Raw genomic sequence first — 27,194 nt, 5'->3', positions numbered from 1 at the left:
TAGACAATGTTCCCTCCAAGAGCCAAAGACTAGCCAACAAATACCCCAACATCAGGCATAAACATTGTAACACTGGTCAGGATCGTGCAAGCGATTCCTAAAACATTATAAGCTATTGCTATTGCCCTTAAGTCCCTATTGCTGAGGGCACCATGAATTTCAGACACAGGGCCCAGAGGACACAAGCTGGATCTGACCTGAAAGCCTCCTCCCTGAGAACAAGCTCTTATGGTACCAGAAGGCATCATGCAAGCTTCCAAAGGAGGGAAGCAGCCAACAGTTCTATTCATCTATGAGATCTATAAACTACAACGACCAGCACAACACAATAACTCCCAGAATGCAGTAGTGGCACATATACCTTGTCAGTAAACAACATGACATTCAAAAAGAGGGAACATCCATTCAAAAAGAGGGAAACCATGCCTGATACTGGAAATCTAACCAATGATCCAGGGCTAGTGATGTCATGGATCTGGGAGGAGAACCTGTAGTAGGTAGCCATTATAGCTTTGACCTGGAAGCTCCAACCCCCACTGAGGCTTTGGTAACGGTCATGACTACAAGGCGGGGCTGAGAGAGGACACTAAAGACCCGGGTTCCAGATGTGTGGGCTCTCTGAGTTCCTGGACCCAGGACGCTGGAGGTAGATCGAGCAAAGTTCTCCAGAGAACACGGGCCAGACTGCACCATGCCTCTCCCAGACTCTGTAAACTATCCATTCACTTGTAAGTTACCCCACAAAATAAACCTCCCTTTTAACTACGTGAAGTGGCCTTAATAATTTCACCAATATGAACCTGCAACTGTTACTTTACTAAACCAGTATGGTTCCCAACTACATTCTAAACATCTGTCCTTATACCTACAGGAAAGTGTTATCCCCACCCGTCACCAAGGAAAGTTCTCTTTGCAAAAGATGAAAACCATTACAGAAAAACCACCACCAGTCGAAATGCAGACTTGTGAAACTCTGTCCCAACTGATAAATCTGCAACCCAATCCCTCCATGTAAGGCTCAGGAGTCACTGCTGAAGAGGAGCAGACAAAGTGTAAGAGCCAAAGACACGGAGTTTTCTGTGAGATTGTGTCTCCCATGAAAGTCAGAAAGTCTCACCAACAGAGACTCCTAAATCTGACTGCCGAAGGATGACACCAACAAACAAAGAGGATGGGAAAAAGCTCATGAGGCTGCAACCCTAAATGAAGAATTACAGGCAACTCAGGAATGCCAAGACTGGGAAAAATAGTCTTCCCCAGGGAAGAGCACACCCATTAGTTATTTAATATTAAATGGTCAGCTATGAAAATACATATGCAAGTAACATTGCATAGACTGAGCAGGTTGTATTTATATATTTAGTAATGGACACATATACACACATGTGTAACAACAATTTATGAAAAAGATGAGGCCATGAATTTGAAAGAGAGCAAGGAGGGGCATATGGGAAGGTTTGGAGGAAGGGAAGAAAAGGAAGAAATGATGTGAATAAATATAATCTCAAAAATAGAAAATAATGAAAAACACAATTATAGTTCACCTATAATTTTTCTATTTAAAAGAGATGTCTCCACATCCAGCTGATGGTCCTACTTGCTACCTTATGTACCCACAGCATAGGGTATGGTCAATTTCTTCACACATTTTGGGGGAGAAATTAAGTTCAGAAGGACCACATAATTTTTCCCCAGATCTGTAGGTAATGAATAAACAGTAGAGGACTGACTTGGATTTGGGGCTAGGATTATGTACTCATAGCAGTTACAGTAGTCTTCCCTCTCCGGGGTTCCCTACCACCCTATGCCCCACCCTCAGCAGCAAACAAATACAGATCACAGTGTTCATTTTCCTTTAGCTTTGCTTACAACATACTGACAGTGGTACTCATGCATCAGAACAGTAGATAACTATGAAGTTCATCTATGAAGGGCCTACTTTTTACCAAGCACTGGGTTAGATGTTAGGAATATGTTAGGCATAAAATATTTTTCTTTCTACAATGATCTCACAAAATTAAGGCTTTTTTTGTTTGTTTGTTTGTTTGTTTGTTTTTAGTTTTTGAAGACAGGGTTTCTCTGTGTAGTTTCAGTGTTTGTCCTGGATCTCACGCTGTAGCCCAGGCTGGCCTCGAGCTCACAGAGATCCGCCTGGCTCTGCCTCCTGAGTGCTGGGAATAAGACGTGCAGCACCACTGCTCGGCCAAGTTCGTTTTTGTTTTTGTTTTTGCTCTCACATTTTTTGGGGGGAAGAAATTAAGCTCAGAGAGATCACATGATTTGTCCCACATCTGCAGGTAAAAAAAGAGCAATAGAAGACAGGTTTGGATTTGGGGCTGGGATTTTATCACCCACTTTTAAGGGGACTGAGGCTTGCCCCAGCGATGCCACCTTTCCAGAAGTGCACCACACTCCTAAACATTTGACTTGATGACCTCCTTGCTGTCTTAACCACTACTAAATACAATGTTGAGTGGTTAGCCTTTCAGTAGGAATGGGGCCTAAATACTATAGATAGTATATATTTCAGTCTGTATGATTAGTCACAACAGAAGTTTACCAAAATGCAATAGATGACTTAGAGATGTATATGTCCATGTAAGCACTGACTTGTAAGTCTCGAATAAAAACTAGAAACGCCAGATTAAAACAGTGGTACCACCAAGCTTCCTCTCCTTTTCATCTACAGGGTAGAAAAGAAGACTGAAGCTTCCACTTCAATCTCCCAGCAATCTCTATGTCTGTAGAGACTGCCAGGAGAAAGCGGAGTAGCAGATTTTTATTCCAACTCTGTGTTTGGTTTAGCACGTCTTGAGAGAGGCAGATTCTCACGGACGTCTTGTGACTTCTCCTAAAGCCTTTTCTTTTTTTTTTTTTTTGTTTTTTTTTTTGGTTTTTTTTGTTTTTCGAGACAGGGTTTCTCTGTGTAGCTTTGCGCCTTTCCTGGAGCTCACTTGGTAGCCCAGGCTGGCCTCGAACTCACAGAGATCCGCCTGCCTCTGCCTCCCGAGTGCTGGGATTAAAGGCGTGCGCCACCAACGCCCGGCTCTCCTAAAGCCTTTTCACAGCTTATCCTACGCCACGGGGCTGATGGTGCTGCTTGGAGAGCAATCCAGGTCCCCCTGCCTCCAGCACACTGGAGCCACCTCTTTGAGCTGCTTCAGCGTCGCAAATACTGTAGAGGCAAGGGCCCGATTCTCAGTCACCATTCCTACAGAACTTACACGGTCCATGCTAAAAGAGCCCTTGTTATAAGAAGCAATGACACCAAACAAGTTCAACAATACTGCATAGCCTGGAGTGCCTTTTAGTAACAATTTCCTAGAATACGTACATGAATCTGTTGTTTCAAACACTATAAAACAATGAAGAAAAATCCTGTGCCCTCATCTTTAAGCTTTAACACAAATTTGTCTTTGTAAATATGCTTCATGTATTTAGTTTTAATGTTTATCTTTGTATTATCTTTCTCATTTATTTTGATTCAAATTATGATCAAGGAATAATTTTGTTTTTTATTTTTACATAGATACCTTTTCATATGATTAAATCTGCATTCTTAAATACTGTTTCTTTCAGAGGAGAATGTAGCTTCCTAGACCCAAAAAAGAAGCTATATCTGCAGTTTATAAACAGCCTGTCAGTCACATATGTAACTCAAAAACTCCACATATATTTATCACATTATTATATGTGTAAAAGATTATACAGAGTATGAGAAGTATCACCTAAACGCTTTAGAAAAGCCAGTCTTCTGAAAATATCAATTCTTAATGGAAGGTTCTTTGTCTGTCATTAAAATAAATATGTATTTCTTGACTGCTTTCAATTTTGCTGAATGCCACCTACTTACAAGTTAGCTACAATGATTCAAGGTATCTCGAATTTTCCAGTGCCTCAAAGTTGTAGTTTCTTTGAATTCAAGGTAAGAACTATTCACACACCTCCATCCATCCTTCTGCAGGTAACTGAAGGCTCCATCAACGACACTTGCAAAGAACTGTCCCCCTGTGATGAAGAGGGTATTAATGGTGACCAGTCGACCTCTCAGGTTGGGTGGAGAAACCTCTGCGATGTACACGGGCACGGTCATGGAAGCAATGCCTGCAGGGAGGGAGCAAAGTACCCATGAGACACCTGTGCAATTGCACTTGTAACTACACCTTTCTTTATTAAAGAATTTTCTTATTCATTTTACATACCAATCACGGATCCCCCTCTCCTCCCTCCCCCTGCCCCTCTCACTTTCACCCCCCCCAACCCACCCTCCATTCCCTCCTCCAACAAGGCAAAGTCTCCCATGGGGAGCCCACAGAGCCTGGTATACTCAGTTGAGGCAGGTCCAAGCCCCTCCCCCTGCATCAAGCCTGTGCAAGGTGTCCCACCATAGGTAGTGGGCTCCAAAAGGCCTGTTCATGCACCAGGGATGGGTCCTAATCCGACTGCCAGGGGGCCCTTAAGCAGATCAAGCTACACAACCGTCTCGTTTATGCAAAGGGCCTGGTCCAGTCCCATGGAGACCCCACTGCTGCTCATCTAAAGTTCACGAGTTCTAACTAGTTTGGCTTGGTTGTCTCTGTAGATTTCCCCATCAAACACTTATCCATGCTAGGACAAGACACACACACATATGGATACAGGCTTGCACTCTACTCTGGACACAGCTTACCACATATTCAAGATTTTGTTTGCAGCTGATATGGGGCTATTGTATATAAGAAGTATGTGTGGTTCCAATCTCTGAGTATTGATTTTTATACTATTATTTAAATGAATTTATTTTGGTGTATTTTATTTAGTGAGGGCTTATGAAGCTGGTCATGAACAGAGTAGGTAAGCAAGAATGGTCCTCTTGCTTCTGCCTCTGAAGTCCCAGCTCACACTGTCATTTAAAAGCCCACATATAAAAGCACTTCAACAGTCCTACAATGACATGAAAGGCAGATATGCTTTATATCTGTACAGATAATAGATATAAAATTATGCTCTAGAATGCTGTCATTGCTAAATTATTTTAGTTTATATGAAAATGTAATCAGATAACAGTGACAATAAAACACCATTCAATAATTGATATCAACTACTTGAAGTCATTTATGAGAGATATACCAAATCTTTAAATTGGTTTTCTGATAATAACCAATTTAAAGATAAATTAGATATAAAACTTTAGACTCACAAATATTGGATAGATCAAATATTTTCCTTAATTTTGCCAACTACAAATGGACTAGATATTATAATTGTAATTCCTGCTTAATAACTGTTCTATTACATGTAATTTTACTACGTTAAAGTTAAAACCTTCCTTTTTGCTTAGACAAAAAACGGAGAAATGCCCTTGTACACTGGTTTAATAAAATGCTGTTTGGCCAGTAGCCAGGCAGGAAGTATATAGGCAGGACAAGCAGATGAGGAGAATTCTGGGAAGAGGAAGGCTGTGCCAGGAGTTACCAGCCAGACACAGAGGAAGCAAGATGACAAGGCAGAGCTGAGAAAAGGTACCAAGCCACGTGGCTAAACATAGATAAGAATTATAGGTTAAGTGTAAGAGCTAGTCAGTAATAACCCTGAGCTAATGGCCACACAGTTCATAATTTTATATATATATATATATTATTATTATTATTATTATTATTATTATGTCATGTCAGTCAATTGCCCAGTTGTATATTTCTGAGGCAGCTGATAACACAGAACCTTTAGGACTCTACAGTCTGAAAAACAGATGATCTTCCATGGACAAAAACAATGGTATGGAGCTGGGGGTGGTCAGTAAAGTGCTTATATTGTTAGTTACAGAACTTCAAGCTTTGTGTCTCTAGATATCATAAATCAATCCCTAGAATAGACGGATATCAAAACTGCACAACAGACCCCTGTAGAACTGCCTGTAAGGGACAGGTTTGCACTGAAGAAACCCGACACTTCCAGCCCAGGGGCCCTTGCGCTTCAGGCACTGTCTGCCACATTCCACAGTCCGTGACATCTGTCTGCAGTTAGTGACAGCAATGTCTGCGCTTCTCGAGGAACAACTGATGTTCAGTAGTGACAGAGACTGACCCCAGGGGTTCATGCAGCCTGGGCACCACCCCTAAGCTAGACGCTCCCATTCATCCCCAGTCACCGCTGTAAATCACCTAGTTCGCTCTCAGACAAGTACTGTCAGCTAATGGATCACACCCTGGATCTCTCATTTTCTTCCTTTCTCTAGACAGAGGCCCACTTCCACCCTGGGTTTTGACCTTCACTAAATTCCCTGTTGATAGCACAGCAGTCGGCGACCTTACCAACTGTACCTTTTGTTAACTTTTAATTAGCCTTATCCATCTTCGAGTCGGGTAACAACAACAAAACCTGGAAACTTGACTGTAGTAAGGCCAACACACAGGCAGCTAAGCTCTACCGGCACACTCCTTGCTCCTGTGGTAGCGGCCAGCGTATGGAGAGAAGCCTATGATTTCCTAAGTTTCACGACGCAAGCAGAAGGAGTATTGAACTCTATCATCACCGTGTTAGTGTAGTATCAGTGCAGCACTGCCTACCCTAAAATGCCTTCTGTGGAACTTGAAAATAAACAGTTTCAACAAATGTTAACAAGTTAATTGTATAGTCTCCTCATTTCTTTTACTATGGGACCATCTCGATAAAATTTCACAATTAAGCACTAATTTATGATTGGCATTTTTTTTCTATACTGGTTTAGGGGTAGACAATCATTCCATTTCTCTCTTAGCCAGAGATCTGTCTTCAGCCGCATAACCCACTAAACATGGGAAATCAGAATCACACATTTAAGCAATACATGCCTGTCTCCAAACCACAGGTTTTATATGACAAGAAATGTGGAGATTCTCTCAGGCCTTTAGAAAGCTCGATGGTTTAAAATGAATACCAGAGTGCTGACGGTAACCAATGATGAACAAGACAAAGACCAGGAACTAGAAAATCTCCAGAGCCATTGATACGCAGACCTGGAAAGAGCCCCCCAAATTTGTTCAGTGATTGACAATACTGATTTAGGATAGCTGTTAAAACTGCCTAATTCTGTTAGTTAGGTATTTTCCACGTCCTGATTATAGCCCTAATTCTCAGTACATCTCAACTGAGAGCATGTAATTACCCCACTTCACAGAGGACATTATCCCAGAGAATGTAGTGAGTCAAAGAACCTAAGAGATGCCAGAACCCAACTTTAATGGCACACACTAACCTGGCTCATCACCATAGACGGCAGTAGGCTCAGGAACCACAGGCTTCAATACCCACCAAGCCAGTGACAAGCTGGGTAAGTCAGAACGAGTTATTTAACCTCTCTAGGTCTCAAATTCCTCATCGATGGAAGGAGAAGCTTAAAAATCCTTCATAAAGATTGAGAAATCTCAGTGGATTAACAGAGTAAGGCACTGAAATACAGAAGGTAGTCAATACTAGCCACTATCAAATTTAAATACAAGATAAAGCCAGAGATAGGTAGAGTCAGAATCAGCCTGTGAGGTATGCAGCAGGTGATAACTCTGCTCCCTGAAAATGATGGGGGGATGGGCAGCTACATTAGTGTTCCAGCAACCCTGCTGTCCTACTCAACTCAGGGTCTGCCAAAACAGCTCGCTTCTTTCCTTTTTCACCCTTATGGGAGAATTTGGCCTTGTCAGCTTAGTTTTTATGTTATCGTCATTCAAGACAAAAAAGGAAGGTTGGTAGAAAAACATAATAAGGCAAAATAAATCTGATTTGTGGAGAGGTCAGATGAAAAAAGACAGGAAAAAAAAACTTAAGGAAGACACTTGGGGTGGGTCTGGAAAAAATGCAAACCTATGACACAGGGACTCAGCTTTGAGGGCAGATGTGGGGTGACAGATTTTAAGAACTGCTAAGTTACAGCCTACATGCTGTTCGGTTCAAGGCCAAGACTGATTTTCAAGGGCTCTAGAGGCCTTTCAGTTTCACATCTCTTCAAACACAACTTCAACCTGAGACTTGGGTAGGAAAAGCTAGAAGTCACACAAATAGTGAGAGCTCAAAAGGTAACTGTGTGTACAATACACCTAATTGTGAGTACAGCAGCGGCTCACACTCAGAAAGGGCGTTTGAGAAGAACGCCGAGAGCCACAGCCTGAGAGAAGTCGGCATTTGGGGCACTGCTGGATGTGAAGTGAGAAGGTGAACAGTAAGCAGGCACCTGCTTTGTCCTTGACTGTCACAGGATAGTCCTACAAGCCATCCTATCGATGGGAATGTAGGTAATGAAAAGCAAAGAAATCAGGTTGCAGAGACAGATGCAAAGTTCTGTTCCATTTTTCAGAAAATAGCACAGATGCGAACGTCAGAGTGGTTCCAGAGGCTCATGGCCTCAACTTTTGTTAAATGCTACCCAAGGACGAAGGGACACACCTCTGCTGAGAACATGATCCTTAGGAAATATCTCAGAAATATTTTATCTTTGAAGAATGTCTTCTCTCTTTTCTCTCCTTGCTCCCTGCCACCAGGTATCATGTTAAAGAGATTAGGTCAATCTGTAAGAAAAATGGGAACTGAGTACAATGAACTGTGTTACTGTGAGCTAGAAAAATGAAAGTCCATACATACAGCTGCTGTGTGAACATGGAGAAAGAGAAGCCTGATGTTCACTCCACTCACTGTTGAAATGCTCACACATCACACACAAACCCTGCTCATCGACAGCCTGATATTAATGAGAACAACTCATGCAAGCAGCTGATTTATGACTGTCAAATGATAGAAAGCTCATTCCTGAAAAGCCCCAGACATTAAGTTATTATTAAGTTATCCTAAAACTCCCTTCCACTCTTCAGAAATAGATATCTGTCCAGAGACAACTCTTACTGTTCTAATGGAGGACTGCTAAGTAAAATCAGCAAATGTGAGGGTCTGTCTGAACGACTATTATGTATTTGTATAGCTTAGCTGTAGATTTAAACAAACCACAAGATCATTCAAATAGCAAGAACTTTATTAATCACACGACATCTGTTGTAAAGACAACATATTGAGTCTCACATTTCTGCCCTGTCATAACCCAAGGGTGACAGACTAAGATTTCCAAAATTAAGAGTTAGATATTTCTTCAGTGTATATATAAATGAGGCAAATTTTTAGGAGCACTCTATGAAAAACTTTATTTTTCCTTCTACTCCAACCATTAACTACATAGAATCCATACCTAATACAATAGCAAGTTTTATTGTATCCTGTATGTTTCTGTACTGTAGGACTGTGCACATGTTCAAGCGTGCACATGAGGAGGCCAGAGTCTGAGGTCAGGTGTCAGGTGTCTTCCCCTATATCTCTCCACAGTGTTTTGGTTTTGAGACAGTTTCTTACTTTATCTAAAGCTCACCTATTGGCTAGACTGACTGGTCAGGAAGCCTCTGGAATCACCCAGGCTCTGCCTCCGCAGCACTAGGATTACAGTATGCACTGCCACCCACGGTTTTTTCACATTGGGTACTAGGGACCCATATTCAGGTCCTCATTTTATAAAGCAAGCATTTGCTAACCCAGCCATCTTCCCAGCCCCCTCATTCTAATTTTAACAGTCCAAACGAAATGTATGATGTTAACATGAAGAGTTAACGGTACAAGTATTAATAGCTTGCTAGAGTAAATATAACCACAGAAATCCATGTTGGTGTTATTTCCTGATGTTAAAAGTTTAAAAAATAAGGTTACATCAAGGGAAGTTGTCATCATGCTTGACTTGAGGAAGCATTACCAAGAAACTGCACCTGGGACACCACTGGGCAAGAGAGCATCCATAGGAGCGAGCTGACTCACCACCTACTTAGAGGGTACATAGAAGCGGCCTTCCAAAAACTGCTGGAAGCCCTTTAAAAGGCTTGAGTCAGAGACATAAGCAATTTCATAACCAAACAGCATTAGAAAACCCTGTTGCGATAGATAAATACCCATGAATCACAGCGGTGTCTCAGCATGATGAGCCATGCAGCAGCTAATTAGCTGCTGAGATGTGCATAAGCCACCTTCTAATAATAATGCTTCTGGAACAAGGATTGTGGTGGCCTGAGTTCATTTTCAAAGCCAATGCTTTATTATCTCTAAAGACAGAACCCTAATAAAAAGGACGCAGGGTCTAAAGGAAGAGGACCCCTCGGGGTAGTTGTGATTGGCTGGCTGTTACATCTTCATACTTCTCAAAAGCTGTGTCTACCAGGTCCTTAGTATGACTTAGACTTCGGCTTTTGCTTTTTCTTAAAAAGGTATAAGACATAAAAGATGTGAAGCAACTTCCAAGTGTGCTAGGCTTGGATATACACAATACAAAATGCCTGTAACAGAGTCTGGTTTTGAGAAAAGACTACCCCTGGGGATATCTACAAAAATAACATTCTAGAGTTTCAAATAGTTCCTAATAAAGCATTATATACTTACTATCTGCATTTCAGCTGGATATCATCTCTTGCACTTGCTCTTTTTAAAAATCAGTGTGTGTGGTGTGTGGTGTGTGGTGTGGTGTGTGTGTGTGTGTGTGTGTGTGTGTGTGTGTGTGTGTTGCTGTGCACCTGCCACAGCATGCATGCAGAGGTCAGAGAATAACTTGTGGGAATCAATACTCTTTCCCACGATGTGAGTCCTAGGAAATTGAATTCTTCTTCCCATGTATGTCTAGGTTTGTGTTAAGCTGACGAAAACTAACAAGTACAGATGAAAAGGTGCACTAATACCTCAAGAATATGACAACTGGACTGGCCACCTCCCACTCCACCACCCGTATTCTTAATCCCGAGAGTGGGATCCTGGGTTATAAGCCTTTCTTAGGAACCACTTTTGCAGTGCAGGAGCCCTGCGTCTCTCCTTTCCTTTCATCGGCCACCGGTAATAAAGATCCTTTCTAAAGCTCACCTTCCAATTGCCCCTGAGACAACTGTCCCTTCAAGTTTACTAGAGAAAAGAATGAGGAGCTACGGGGCTGGGGTGTCTTTGGTGATTTTTCAGCACCCTAGCTCCCTAAATCATAGCTCACCTTAACTGAGCAAGGCTCTGTTAACTTGCAGACCCCAAGTTTTCCTCAGATTGATGGGGAATAAGGAAAAGGTGCCAGATTAATGAACATGGCATGCACAGCTCAAGAATGTGACAGCCTCCATGTCTATGTTAGTTGCTTTCCTTCTTGCTATGACCAAATACCCAACAATGAATAGCTTCAGGGAAGTTTCATTGAGGGTTCACTGTGTGTGTGTGTGTGTACACAAAAATAGACAGCAGGGAGAGGTGCATGCTGGCACTCTGCTGGCATTTCACTTCTCGCTTTTTCTTTAGTCCTGGGCCCCAGCCTAGGGGATGGTGTTGCTCACACTCAGGATGGGTCTTCCCTGCTCAACTGAAGCTCTCAGCAAACACCAAGAGGCATGTCTGAGATCATTCCAAATCCAGTCAAGCGGGCAATGAAGAAAAGCATGATCATTTCCATTTCCAAAGGGTAAATCAATTTAATAACAACTATATAAATTTTTTAAAGTATTTTTTTAATTTCCCCCTTTTCTTTGGCATGTTGGAAAAAATGAAATCTTTAAGAGATTTACTTTCTTTAGGTATTTACTAACTTTCAGCTTGATCTTATCTTTTATAAGAAATTCAAAATGAAATTCTCTAATATATCTGTTTTTGCAAAAATATGAAGGAGTGATTGTTGTAGTTTCCTATAGCCAATCTTTTGCTGCTGATAGAAGCTATTATGTCACAACTGACTTCTCACCAGCAAGAACAGAATACCTTGGCATTAGTGCCCCCATGGCACTGAGGAAAAAGCATCACTCCCCTGGAGCTGTCCATGGCAGTTCCTGCCTTCACCCTGTCACGTGCTTTCTGCTTCTTCCAGCTTACTTAGCATCCCTATCCTTTCCCCAGGCTTTGAAAACTGTGAAGAGGAGTCCTATGCAAATGGTTAAGATGCTAACTGCTGAACCTTTACTTATATTTATAGAAATAGGAACAGCTGGCAGGCTTTGCGGTACTTCCTGGTAGTCCTTACTTCCGTATATTAGCTAACATAGAGCTTTGTAGTAAACTGCTAGGCGGTCCAATATGCAGGAAAGGATCGTGTTTAAGAAGAACTGCAAACCCTGGGAGGTCAAAGTCCACTGTCACACTCTGGAGAGAAAAAGAAGAGAGAAGAAAAGAAGGATCAGGATGAGGAGAAAGAAGGAGGAGGAGGAAGAAAAAGGAGGAGAAAGAAAAAAGGAGGAAGGAAGAGGGAGAGGAGGAGGAAGAATGAGGAGGAGGAGGAGGAGGAGGAGGAGGAGGAGGAGAAGAATAAGAATAAGAATAAGAATAAGAAGAAGAAGAAGAAGAAGAAGAAGAAGAAGAAGAAGAAGAAGAAGAAGAAGAAGAAGAAGAAGAAGAAGAATTAATAGTAGTAGTATGAGCTAGATGATGAGGGTACTAGTGAACACACAATCTTTTTGCCCTGCTGCTCCCCTGCCTCCTCATCAGCATCTGAGTGGTCCAGAGCCAACTCAAGGTGGACCTGCAAAGTAAGTAGCTCTGCCACCTTATCAAGATTGCTAAACTTTGAATAAGTATCACTGCTTCCTGACATCTGTGGAATCCAAAATAATGATTTTTCAAGGAATAAGACCATGACCTTTCCTGGCAACACTGAGAAAAGTAACTGTGAACCTAGGTTTCTTAAGCCAAAAGGAGAAAAAAAAAATATCTTCAAGAACAGGGTAAAATGCATAAAATAGAATTCTAAAAGTTCCTGTCAGATAGATAATGATCTCAAATGGATTGCCTTAGTTAAGGTTTCTGTTGCTGTGAAGGGACACTGTGACCACAGTAACTTTTATAAGGATAACATTTAGTTGTAGTGGCTTACAGTTCAAAGGTTCTGTCCATTATCGTCATGATGGAACATGGCAGCATGCTGACAGACATAAAGAAGGAGCTGAGAATTCTACATTTTGATCCACAGGATACAGGAAGTGAACTGAAACACTGGCTGTGGCTTGAGCATATATGAGACCTCAAAGCCTAGCCCCACAGTGGCACACTTCCTCCAACAAGCCCATACCTACTGCAACAAAGCCACACCTGCTAAGAGTGCCACTGTGGTGGGATATTATTTTAACTAGGCAAAGATGTGTTACATTATGTTATGCTGTGGAATATTACTTTAACTGTGTAAAGGTGTGTTGTTTCTGTTTATACTGCATTTGTTTTATTATGCAAAGATGTGTTGCATTTGTTTTGGTTTGCCTGCCTAAGGCACTTGATTGGTCTAATAAAGAGCTGACTGGCCAATAGTTAGGCAGAGAAAAGGATAGGCAGGGCTGGCAGGGAGAGAGAACAAATAGGAGGTGAAATCTAGGCTCAGGAAAATGAGAGAGGAGAAAAAGAAGAGAAGAGAACAAGGAGAAGAAGAGGAACATGCCTAAGGCCAGAAGCCAGGAAGCCCCAGACAGCCAGATACAAGAAGCAATGAAAATAAGATACGTAAAAGGAACGAAAAGTAAAAAGCCTTGAGGCAAAATGTAGATCAAGAGAAACAAGTTAAGTTAAAAGAGCTAGTTAGAAATGAGCTAAGCTAAGGCCGAACATTCAAAACTAATAATAAGTCTCTATGTCATGATTTGGTTGGCGGCCCAAAAGAAAAATCCTGGTACATGTCACTCCCTATAAACTTATGGGGAACAATTACATTTAAACTGCCACATAGATAATATAAGAACAGAGATGCAGGAAGGAATAAGGAAAATTATAACAATCCATAAACTGCATTAGTATTAAAGAATTATCCCCATAAGGAAAACTTCAACTCTAGATGCCTTTATTCCATTAGTTCCACAAAATACTCAACAAGTAATTCCAAACTAGTATAATTACAGAGAAAGGCTGTATATCTCAATTAATGTCATGGGCTAGTATAATTTCTGGGTTTGATATCCTCTCATCACAAATTAAAATCTACTGAATAGGGAGCCTTGTAGTGGGTAGCCATTCCAGCTTTGACCTGGAAGCTCCAACCCCCATTGAGGCTTTGGTAACAGTCACGCCTGCAAGGTGGGGCTGAGAGAGGAACTGAAGACCCAGGTTCCAGATGCGCGGGCTCTCTTAGTTCCTGGACCCTGACTAATACAACTAGAACAGCCTTTATATGAACTGCTGAGAGTCAATAACTCTATGGCTCTTTTGTACATGTCTTTCAAGTAAGCACTAGGTGGCCTCTCTTCCAGGGAATGAAAAATGCTAGTACAGGAAACAGCCTGTTAAGACAGATTAAGTACCTTCCTCCAGTACTAAAAGTGTTTTAAACACATCCATCATGATTTCAGACATTATCTCCTACTTATAAAATGTTTGTTTATTGTCCTTTAAGCATTTGTTGTTGCTGTTGTGTTCTGTTTTGCTTCATTTTTTTATGACCCAGGCTTAGTGGTATACTTGGAAGCAGAGGCAGGAGGATAATGACAAAGTCAAGGACAGCCTGGTATCTACAGTAAGTTCCATCCCAGCCAGGATGACATAATGAGATACTGTCTCAAGAAAAACAAAACAAAAAGTATTATTTGAGCTCTTCCACTACAATTCCACCCACTGTAGTGCAAACATTATTTCTATGGGAATTGGGGCTCAGGAAACAGGCACAAAAATCCTTTGACTTCTACCAGTATCCATGAAACTACAGCAGGTTAATTTTCTGGTTTCTACAAAGAATGAAATCTCAGACCTTTCAAAGTCCTTGGCATGTTCACCTGAATAGACCAACATAAGACTCTTATTAGTAATAAATACTTTTAACCTAAAACATATATGGCCAGACAAATCTAGAAATGTACCAGTACCCAAAAACATACTGTAGATTGTTTAGTAGCTCAATAGGAAAGTTTTTAGTTAGAATGTCCAAGGCCTTGCATTCAATCCCCAGCAGTGTGTGTATGTATGTATATATATATATATATATATATATACATATATATATATATAGTAAACTTGTAATATATATATTACAAGTTTACTATCCCAATACAATATACGGTTACTTACGTCAAGTAGTTTAAATGTGAAATACTCCCAGTTGACAACACTGAAAAGATTGCAGAACTTTTAGGAAGTAGAACGTCCCTGGAGGAAGTGTATCACTAGGGGTGAGCCTTGAGGTTTGAGAGCCCTACTCTATCTCCTTCTCACTCTCTGGATCTGACTCTGGATGCAAGGCGACCAGCTGGCCTCCTGGCTCCTGCCATGACACCTTCTCTACCTGCTGCTCTATCTTCGCCACCACAACAGCATGGTCCCCTTTAACAGTAAACTAGGATACATTCCCCCTCTCTAAAATTGTTCCTTGTCAAGCTTTTTGCAACAGCAACAAGGAATTGTTAAGATCAAAAAGTGTATAGATAGATAGGCAGTGTGCTAGATAAAATTCAATATCCATTCATGATTTTTAAGTCCACTTAAAATTTAAAAGGGTTATTTGATTTAAAAAAAAAAACACATAACAAACATCATATTTAGAATAAGCCAATTAAAGTATGATAGGAGCCAACTGGAACAAATCAATCATAAAAGCTATTTTATTTCTCAATGGGAAAAGTTCTAGCCAGTAGACTAATACAAGAAAACATTTCTATAATTTTGAAGGAAAAAAATCATTTATAGATGATATAATTGCAAATTTTGTAAAATAAAAATGTACTATGAACATATTACTTTTTAAAATTGTTATTTAGTCCCCGCCCTCCCCCCACCCCACCCCACTCCCAGGCCAGCATGCTGGTGCATGTCTTACAGGTAGGCACTGAGTGGCCTCTCTTCCATGACATTATTTGGTTTGCTTGGCTTTATTTACTTGATTGTGAGATGGTAAGACCTCCCGGCAGGGTACAGCATAGCCTCTAACTCTCAGCAGTTCTCCGGCCTCAGACTTCCAAGTGCTAGGATCACATGTATGTGACATCATGCCTTGATTTTGTCTTGTTTAAATGTTGTGTTTGTTTTTGAAACAGGCTCTGATCATGTGGACCAGGACGGCCTTGTATTTTTCATGGCCCTGAACTCAAGAGTCTTCCTACCCAGTACTGGGAATGCAAGCACTGGATAAGCCATACCTAGAAATGATATTGGAATTAAGAGTTTAGTGGTGTCACTTCATTTTAAAAAGAAGAAAAGATAAAAGGCTTGCATGGTAAAGTGTGCTGTAATCACACTACTCAGGAGGCTGAGGAAAAGGAATTGATTACTTGAGGTCAAGTTCAGACAACCTGGAAATATAAGAGCCATCAAAACAACCTAAAACACAATTCTATTATATTATTACAAGTCTAAATACTGGCAGCAACTCTAAAATAGAATTTTAAAATATACTATGCTATTCATGAAACAGGTGAATCATAAGGTGCCTTTTCTAAAAACATTAACCTTTCACTTGGACCCACAAGATAAACGAAAGCTTGGCATATCTACCATGACTATGTATCTGATTGTCTCCTGTACTCCAGCTGGAGACACAGTGATAAATCACTGCCTCTAACCTTTGCTAAGGAGTCACCTTGAATTCCAGGAAGAATAAACCTCAAGGACGGAGCTCTCTGTAGACTGAGGCCCTGGAGCCATGGATGACAGGAGTAAGGGCTTCTTTGGACCACCTCAGAACAAGAACTGAAGTTATGACCAAGAAGACCACACCTTGCTATGTATATCACTTGCCTCCTCCCCGTCAGTACCCAAACAATGGACGTGGGGGTATTTTGTTCCTTTTCCGAGTGTGGCCACTTTGAAGAAATCTCTTCTTCTTTGACCATCATTCATTTGTAACCAGCATATCAAGACGGGGCTGAGCCCAGCAGGTAGGGTCTGTTGGCTTTTGCTCAATTAACTGATTACATTAGGAGCCTAAGTACACACATCAAATGTTTTTAAAAGTTAGACTATTAAAGTATATCTAAATAGTTATAGTATACTATGTTCATGAATTCAGTATTACAAAGATGTTAAAACTCAGAGGCATCTTAGATGTGTAAGAAAGGTTTATGTCTCTCAAAGGTGGTTTGCCCACCAAGAGCCCAATAGTGCTTAAATCTTCCCCACCTTATAAATGTTTGCATATAGCATTTCAAACATTTTGTCTCCCCCATCTTGTAAAGCTCGTATGCAAATATTTTAATCTCCCCCACCTGGTAAAACTTCCATTTATTCTAAGGCTCTGCTTCTCTCCCAGAATTGATGGCCTGGAATGGTCAACCGTTCCATTTCCCTTCATATTCCTTGTGCCTATTCTTTTAAAATTAGCCAATCTTGCCGGGCGGTGGTGGCGCACACCTTTAATCCCAGCACTCGGGAGGCAGAGCCAGGCAAATCTCTGTGAGTTCAAGGCCAGCCTGGGCTACCAAGTGAGTTCCAGGAAAGGCACAAAGCTACACAGAGAAACCCTGTCTCGAAAAACCAAAAAAAAACTAGCCAATCTTGAAAGACTGTAAGATGAGACCCCAGCCAATGAGGAAAATACAGTCACCAAGGGCATTAGAATAAATCTAACATTTCTTTCCCCTGTGTGTGTGCTGGCTAGCCTATGTTAGATCAAGTTGCGCTGTTTTTGCAGTAAGAAATTGTCTCAATGAGTTAGTTACCTTAGCTTTGTGTGTTTGTGTGACAACAAAAATATTCTTTGCCAACAGATGGGGACTGGGAAAAATGAACCATTTGACAAATAGAAATATCTAGAAGTAGTGGTTTTTTAAGGGGTGGGGGCATAAGGTAAGCTTTTAAGGTAAGCTATTAGATGGCTCACCAGGAAAAAGAAGTGATCACTGAGCCTGACCTGAGTTCTATCCTCTAAGTTCTTATGGTATAAGAAGAGAATTGTAAATAAAAATTCCAGTGAATAACAGTACCTTCACCCTCAACAAGGCTGATTAACTGATTAAGAACTTCAATAATTGTAGAAAATTAGAATGCCACAAGAAGATTCATACACACACACACACACACACACACACACACACACACACTTTAAAAAAAACCTTAAGACTGAATATCTAAATATAAAATAAACACAACCTCGCCATATTTTTAGGACATAACTAATTTGGAGAGGTTACTCTTTGTAATGAACGAAACCTGACATCATCCATTCAGTGGTAGTGCTCAAACCTGATCCTGAAATTGCTATAGCACAGTTAGGAAAAACACTGAAATTCATATAAGCTAGATTTTGTACTTTCAAAAGTAAAAATCAAAAGATTCACAGCTCATGAACATGAAGACATAAAGGAGAAAGTATTGGTTATTGCTGATGATGCAAAACAGGAAAAATTCATTTGATTTGTTGTATTGAGGAGTTTGGAGAGAAAAAATATTTGCAATTAAATTTTAAAGTCAAATCTATAAAATATCTTAGGAGTATTTGTTAAATGGAAAATATAGCTAAATATTAGTGCCTAGTACAATTTTTCATTTTATACTGAGCACCTATGTGTTAAAAATCAAGCGGAAACCTTAAAAGATTTAATATAAACATTGAAATTCATCTTGAGTTCAAACAATATTTCTTAAAAATCTTTGAGAGCAAAACTCATGCTAATTCTGCACTAAATTTACAGAGCATTTTTCCTACATTCATAACTAATGAATAATTAATCATAATAATGTATACATCGATACATGATAATCCAATGCACAGATAGTACATGTCATGAGTCCATCGGGGTAATTCCATCTCTGTAAACTCCTCTATAACATTTAAGAGTAAGTGGTTCTAATTGAAGTCAGGTCTCTTGGAACTGCATTCCTGATGTGGTTCAATACTGGCTGTCCCACCTTACTCTGAGGCCCCTCCCTCGCTCCCTTCCTTGCTAGCTCCTGCTGACCATTAAGCACCTACATTGGCCTCTTAGGAAATTCCTATTTGTAGCCACCATGCCCATGAGAACATGTGACATCTGTCCTGTGACTGTAATATGATTTAACACAATAGCTTCCAGTTCTATTCATGTTACCATCATTTTTTATGATTAATATCCCATTGTGTATATAGATGACATTTTCTTTATCCATCTACATGGCAATGTACAGGTTAATTGAAAACACTGGACTATTGTGAATTGTGACAAAATACAACATTGGAAACAACCCTTTCATGTACTAATTTCTTCTCTCTTTGGTGGAGGTATTCTGAAAGCTAATCCCCCCACCTCACTGCCCAAATCATATATTTGAATGCTTGGTCAGTAGGGAGTAGCATTACTTGAGAGGGATTAGGAGATATGGCCTTGTTGGAGTATCTGTGGTCTTGTTAGAAGAAGTGAGTCACTGGAGGTGTGTTTTGGTTTTTCAACCCCTAAGCCAGGCCCAGTGGCTCTCTCTCTTCCTATTGACTATGGATCCAGATGTAGAACTCTCAACTTCTCCAGCACCCTGTCTCATTGGCTGGGGACTTCTGAGTACAAAGGTAGCTTGGCTGGTAATAGTGATAGGGTTGGGATTGTGATGGTGGTGATGATGGAGATGTCAGGGAGGATGCTAACCCCTTCTGATGTCTGCAGCCTGACTTCATCATGTTTGGCAGTTAAGCTCAGGAAGCTTGGCCTTCATCTTTCACGGTAAATTCTCCAGCCCAGAAGTGCCCTTGAGGGTATGGTTAGCCGTGGCCTTAGATGCTTCCTGTCTGGCCTCCTGCCAGCTCAAGGTGAAGACTTGGGTTACTGCCTGCTGCTAGGCCAGGACCCACGGCCTGACTGACGGCCAGGGTATTCTGCCCTTGGTGATCATTCTCTTAGCAGCTTCTCCTTAGGAGGCTTTGCAAGGTGTTTGTCTGAGAAGTTCCTCTGTATGCTGCAGTTTAGGTCCTTGCCTTTCCCCCAGCTGTGTCCTGAGCCTTGTTTGAGGCTGGAAAAGTGGTAGAGACAACAGCTGCATCCCTCTGCAGCAGCTGGAGACCCAGGCTGGACAGCTTCTTCTTGATGTCCATCATGACAGCCAACTGGTTCTCATAGCTCTTCAACTGCTTGCTGAAGTGGCACACACTCTGTCTTTGACCACCTCATTCTCCCAGCTCAGGGTGGCCTTGATGCTCTCCTCCAGTGTGTTCATCTGGGTGACCCCATTATGGATGTAGGCTTGTACTTTCGTCAAGTCCATGCTGTACAGGGACACCTCCAGGAGATTCACCACAGATGGCAGCTTGAAGAGCTAGGGTGCCTGCTTCTTGAGTGTTCCATCTTCCACTTGTGTGCACAGAGGTTGAGTGAGGGGGGTGGAGCAGTGCAGGAGCAGCTGCAGTTGGTCCCTGAACTCAGTGTCACCAAGCTGTAGAAGTCCCACCCATGCTCACCTACTCTGCACCCTGCTGTATGCATCCTTGTTTAGCAGTTGCACGGTGCCTCTGCAGCAGCAGTCAGAGCCCTCCCAGGCCATCCACACCTGGTCCAGGTCACTCAGCACCTTACTGTTGAGGCGCATAGGACGAATTTTGCCTACAGCAAAAGCAGCAGCAGCAACAGCTTCACCTGGAGACAACAAGGCAGAACTGTGGCTGCACTGGCTGTACCGCAGCCTCCAGGTTGGAAGTCTGCTCTGCTGCCCGTACAGGACCCTTGCCAGTTTCATCTTTTTTTTTTTTTTAAATTCGGAGCTGAGGACCGAACCCAGGGCCTTGCGCTTGCTACGCAAGCACTCTACCACTGAGCTAAATCCCCAACCAGGTTTCATCTTTTTTTATCAGTTGAGTAATATTCCATTGTGTTGTACCACATTTTTTTTTAATCAATTCATCTGATGACAGAAATCTAGGCTGTTTCCATTTTCTGGCTATTATGAATTATAGCCGCATTGAACATGGTTGAGCAAGTGTCTCTGTACTAGGATGAAGCATCCTTTGGGCATATGACCAAGAGTGACATAGCCAGATCTTGTGGTAGATCTATTCCCAACTTCCTGAGGAAATAATTTCCATGACTGTACAAGTTTGCACCCCCACCATCAATGGATGAGTGTTCTCCCTACTCCACATCCTCACCAGCATGAGCTGGCCTTTGTTTTATTGATCTTGGCCATTCTGACTGGTGTAAGATGAAATCTCAAAGCAGTTTTGATTTGCATTTCCCTGATGACTAAGGATGTTGAACTTTTAAGTGCTTTTCAGCCATCTGAGTTTCCTCTTTTGAGAACTCTGTTTAGATCTGTAACCCATTTATAATTGGGTTATTTGTTTTCTTGATTTCAATTTTTGTTTACTTTTTAGTTCTGTATATATAGTAGATATTAGCCCTCTATCAGATGGGTGGTAAAGATCTTTTCCCAATCCATTCTGCAGCCTGCCACTTTGTCTGAATGATGGTGTCCTTTGTCATATAAAAGCTTTTCAGTTTTATGAGGTCCCATTTATTTTAACTGTTCTTAGTGCCTTTGCTATCATTGTCTCCTTCAGAAAGTCTTTTCCTGTTCCAATGAGTTCAAGACTATTCTCCACTTTCTCTTCTACCAGACTCAATATACATATCCTTATGTTGAGGTCCTTGATCCATTTAGAGTTCTGTACAGGTTGTTAAGTATGGATCTATTTGCATCCTTTCACATGTAGCCTACTAATCTGACTGGCACCATTTGTTGAAGATGCTGTCTTTTTCCTATTTGTATTCCCTTGGTCTCTCTCAGGTGTCTTCTTGTTCTAGCTAAGACTTCTAGTAATATACTGAGTATGTAAGGAGAGAGTGGACAACTTTGTCTTATTCCTGATTTTAGTGGAAATGCTTTGAGTTTCTCTCAGTTTGTTCAGTGTTAGCTGTGGGATTGCTGTAAATAGTATTTGTTAAGGTGAGTATGTCTCTTGTATCCCTAATCTCTCCAGAACTTTTATTATGAAGGTGTATTGGATTATGACAAAGGCCTTTTATGTATCCAATGAGGTGATCATGTGTTTTTTGTCTTTTAGTCTGTTTACAATGGATTATATTAACTGATTTAGGTATGTTGAGCCATCCCTGCACCTCTGAGATGAAGACTACTTGATCATGGTGGGTGATCTTTTAAATGTGTTCTTGTATTTGGTTTGCACTATTTTACTGAGAAATTTTGCAACTGATTGGAGAAAGTGAGCGGGAGGTAACAACTACTTTGAACTAGCACATTGGCAGATGGTCAATAACTCCAACCAGAAGTCAGCCTTCTACCTCAGTGTAATTTCTAACAGTCCAGTGGTGGTGTGGGGTATGTTGAAATACTGCTCCTAAGGTGAGGGGTAAATTATTGCATCTGGCTCCTTCCACCAGCAAGAAAGAAGTACAATCAATGATTACTGAGCCTATATGGGATTCTGGAGACAACACATTCCTCACTTGGGTGTGTTACTCTGGTCCATATACCAAGTGAGGTGGAAAGCTGCTAGCTTTGAGTAGGGCCTGGAACAGGAGAAGAGTTTTCAAACAGATCCAGGCTGCTATGAAGGCTGTTCTACCACATGGGCCATATGATCCAACAGACCTGATGGTACATAGGTATCAGTAGCACAGGTGATTCACAGAGAAGACCTTCAGAATTTAGGAGCAAGGCTCTACTGTCATCTGCAGGCAACTGTTCCTTTGAGCGACAGCTCTTGGCATGCTATGGGGCCTTAGTGGAAACTGAACATTTTGCAAAGGGGCACCAAGTTAAGATATTACTTGAGCTGCCCATCATGAGCTTGGTATTACCTGACCCACCAAACCGTAAAGTTAGATGTGAACAGCAACAATCCATTATCAAATGGAAGTGGTATATATGTGCTTGAGCCCAAGAAAGTCTGGAGGGCACAAGCAAGTTACATGAAGAAGTTACTCAAATGCAGATTTTTTTCCTATTCTCCTTACAATGCCATCCACTCCCAAGCACACACTGAGAACCTCAAGGATGCTCCCTATGTTCAGATGACTGAGGAAGAGACGATTAGGGAGTGGTTCACTGATGGTTCTGCAGATTATTCAGACATAGAAGTGAACAGCTGCAGCATTACAACCCCTTTCTGGAACAACCCTGAAAGACATCAGCGGAGAGAAATCATTGCATCGAGCAGGTTGTACACATGTTTGTACATTTTACTTGGAAGGAGAAATGGCCAGATGTGCTGTTGTTTAGTGATTCTTGGGCTCAAGCCCGTGGACTGGTTGGATGTTCGGGGACTTGGAAGCAGCATGATTGGAAAATTGTTGAGGAAGACATTTATGGAAGATGTATGGGAATAAATCTGTTTGAATGGGTGAAGGATGTGAAGATACTGTGCCCCATGTAAATATTCATCAAAAGGTGACTTAAGCAGAAGAAGAATTCAGTAATCAAGTAGATAGGATGACCTGTTCTGTGCACGGTCACTCTCTTTCCCTGGCCATTCCTGTCATTGCCTAATGGGCTCATGAACAAAATGGCATGTTGGCAGAAATAAAGGTTATGCATGGGCTTAACAGCATGGACTTTAATTCCTAAGGCTGACCTGGCTACAGTTGCTACAGTGTGCCATATCTAGTAGAAGGAGAAACTGACACTGAACCTCCACATGGCACCATTCTCTGGGGTGACCAGCCAGTGAGCTGGTGGTAGGTTGACTACATTGGACCACTTTGTTTTTGGAAAGGGCAATGCTTTGTCCTTACTGGGATAGATACCTAATATAGTTATGGGTTGTCTTCCCTGCACATAATGCAGCTGCAAAGCTACCATCTGAGAACTTACTTGTCTTATCTACCATAATGTTATTCCTTACTGCATTGCTTCTTACTAAGAAACTCATTTCACAGAGGAGTGCCACCATGGACTCACACTCAGGGAATCTGCAAAGCTTATCATGTTCCCCACAATGCTGAAGCTGCTGGCCTGATAAAACAATAGAATTGCCTTTTGAAGATACAGTTCCAGTGCCAATTGGGTAGTAGCACCTGGAGGGCTGGAACAGCATTCTCCAGAAAGCATTGAATGCTTGGAATAAGTGTACAATATATGGTATGGTCTCCCCCTTATCCAGCATCATGGGTCAGGAGTCATGGAGCGGAAGTAGAAATGGTTCCACTCACTATCACCCCTAGTGGCCCACTACAAATATGTTTGCTTCTTGTTCTCTCAATCTTAAATTCTGCTAGCCTACAAGTTTGGGTTCCAGATGAAGGAGTAGTACTCCTGGCTAGAGACACAACAAACATTCCACTGAACTTGAGACTCAGACTTCCCCCTGGCCACTTTGGGGTTCTGATGTCATTAAGCCAAGAGTGTTATGAAGCGTGATTTGTCCAGACTATCAATGGAAAGTTGGGTTGCTTCTCCACAATGGAAGTAGGAAAGATTCTGTCTGGAGTGTAGATTTTTAAGAGGGTCTTTTGCTGTTACTGTGCCCTTTGATTAAAATCAATGGGAACCTACAACTCAATTCATGCAGGATGGCAAAGGGCACAGACCTTTCAAGAATGAAGGTGAGTCACTCTTCCAGGAAAAAAAAAAAAGACTTGATAAGATGCTTCCTGAGAATGGAGAAAATTTAGGATGGGTAGTAGAGGAAAGTAGTATAAGTACCAGCTAAGGTCGCATGACCAGTTGCAGAAACAAAGATTACAATTGTTGTGTGTGTCTGTCATATTTTGTTAGGAATGTGTTTGTGCAGATATATACAAACATTAATCAGATATTTGTGTTTTCTTTCCTCCATATCTTTATCATGTAATATAATGTCATTTGAGATAATATCAGTGGCTATCATATTTAAGTTATGAGGCACTAAAAGAATATCCCTCAGGGAAAATTGCCACCTATTCTAAAACATATAATGTATTTGCAGTTGTAGGGGGGAGACATATAACATTAGGCATAATTATAATGTGGTTAAGATTATAATGTGTTTACAATAGCACATGTGATAGTTATATCACCTTAGGCATAATTATGACCTGATTATTGTTTTTATTTAGAAATTAATTGTGACATAAGGAGATATTATTGAGTGTCAAGTTGGCATTGACAAGGGTGGACTTGTGATGGCTAATCCCGGCTGTTCTCTAGAATCAATTAAAACCCAAGCAACTGGGAATAGCTGGGAAGAGTTCTTTTGAATGGATCATTTGAGTGTGGGGACCTTCCCTAAATCTAAATCATCTGAGCTCAGAAGACCCACCCTAAATCTGAGCCACACCTGGTGGCAGCCTACGTAAAAGAAAATGGAATAAGTTTTTGCTTTTTTTCCCCTTGTCCTCACTTTCTCCACAGCAAGTTCATCAAGCCTGTTGCTGAAGCATTTCTTCGATGATATTAGAACCCAGTTTTTCAGGATTCCAGCACAGACTGAAGATCAGCTGAAACATCCAGCTGTGTGGACCAAACAACTACCAGATTCTTCAACTTTCTGTCAAAAGACAACCATGGTTGGACTACCAGACTACAGCCTGTAAGCTACTCTAATATGTCCCTTTAAAAATATGTAGATTCATTCTATAAGTTCTGTTTCCCTACAGGACCCTGACTAATACAGATATATACCCCACAGTGGGTCAACTGAATCCTATAATACTAATTTTGTTTGTTTCTTTGGGACAAGGTCCCATAGAGACCAGGATGGACTCAAATTTATGGCAGTCCTCTCTAGGCATATGCCACCATATGTGGCTATTTCTAATTTTAGTTTTTAAGGAAACCTGTATACTATTTTTATAACTGCTTATTTTAATTTACAATTCACATGAGCCTCATACAAGTTTTTGTTTCTTTACCTCCCTGATAGAATCATATTTTGTGTGTGTGATTTTGATGATATCTCTTCTAACTAGGATTTAAAAACTTGTAATGGTTTCAATTTGAAATTCCATGGATTATTAGTGGTGTTCAAACCTTTTAATATATGTGGGCAGCTGTATGTTTTCTTTTGAAAACTCTATAAATCATTTGTACTTTTAAACTTGCTTACTCAGAATTTTCTGCTGCTAAGTATGAAGACGTGTTTAGTTCCCTGTAAATGCTGGATACCAATGGTTAGCTAAGAAGACAGTTTGTAAATGGTTTGTTTGTAGCTGTCCTGCTCTACTGTGCACAAACATCTCACATTTACCTTGCTCTGCTTTTGCTTTACACTTTGGAGAAGCTTGCTTTCACACTCGTTCTGCACTCTCCAATTAGTCATCATTTAGTGATTTTTTTTTTTTTTTTTACTGAAAAGACAACTCATTTCACTGGTTAAACTAATTCTAAATGTTTTGTTTGTTTGACTTTGTAGCTAATGGGAATGGGATTACATTCTTGATGCTTCCTTAATAAGTTCATTGTGGCTGTATAAAAAATGGTGCTGACTTTTATATGGTGATTTTTATATCCTGAAACCACTGAATTATCAGTTCTAACAGCTACTTTTATAGAGACTGTGTTTTTCAGCACTTGAACTACTTCGTGTAAAATTGAAATGTTGTGGTTTGAATGAGATGTCTCCAGTAGTGTCCAATATTTTACACTTGGCTCCAGTTGGTGAAAATGTTTGGGGAGGTTCAAGTGGTGCAACCTTCCTGAAGGAAGTATGTCACTGGAGGTGAACTTGGAGATTAAAAGCCTTATGCTGTTTCGGGTTCGCTCTCTCAGCTTTCCCACGGTGTCTGAGGATGGGAGTTCTCAGGATCCTGTTCCTGCCTTCATGCATGCTACTTGCTGCCATGCTTCCTAACCATCATGGACTCTTAACCCTTTCTAGTACTTTAAGCCCAAATAAACCTTCTTCTATGACTTGTTTTGGTCATGGTGCTTACCACAGCAACAGAAAAGTAACTGGTAAACAAAGATAATTTGACTTCCCCCTTTCCTACTTAGATGTCCTTTACTTCCTTCTCTTTATTAATTTTTCTGAGACCTCTAGTGCTGGGTTAAAAAGGAGTAGTGAAAACAGACATCAAAATTCTTCCTTACTGGACTTGGTGGCACACACAATTCATCCAGCACTTGGTGAGGAGAACCAGAAAGGTTCTGAGTTCCAGGCTATATAGTGAGTCCCAGGTCAGCCAGAGTTAGAGAGAGACCTTCTCAAAAACCAACCAAACAAACAAACAAACAAGTCTAACTCTCCCTTGTGAAAGCTCCAGTTATTTCATTTACCTTAGAAGAACTTGGATAACACAAGAATAACAAGTTACCGTGTCTCCCATTTTCAGTGGACACTTATGAACAACATTAACTTGGACCTTGTGAACAATAACCTCATAAACCACCATGTTTATGGATACTTAGTT

At 41.0% G+C, this 27,194-nt stretch overlaps 1 protein-coding gene across 1 annotated transcript in view; it reads right to left on the bottom strand.

The window, feature by feature from the left end:
- The window catches only part of Slc2a13 (solute carrier family 2 member 13), a 308,559-nt gene that overhangs the window by 241,619 nt on the left and 39,746 nt on the right, over positions 1 to 27,194 (bottom strand). Inside the window, exon 2 of the mRNA XM_028869258.2 lies at positions 3,945 to 4,104. Within this exon, the coding sequence (XP_028725091.1) occupies positions 3,945 to 4,104 (160 nt within the window). The remainder of the gene's footprint in view (positions 1 to 3,944; positions 4,105 to 27,194) is intronic.

This window comes from Peromyscus leucopus, chromosome 20, assembly GCF_004664715.2.
Source record: "Peromyscus leucopus breed LL Stock chromosome 20, UCI_PerLeu_2.1, whole genome shotgun sequence".
Lineage (NCBI taxonomy): Eukaryota > Metazoa > Chordata > Mammalia > Rodentia > Cricetidae > Peromyscus > Peromyscus leucopus.
The sequence above is the reverse complement of the archived record's forward strand: the minus strand, read 5'-3'. Positions and strand labels throughout refer to the sequence as shown.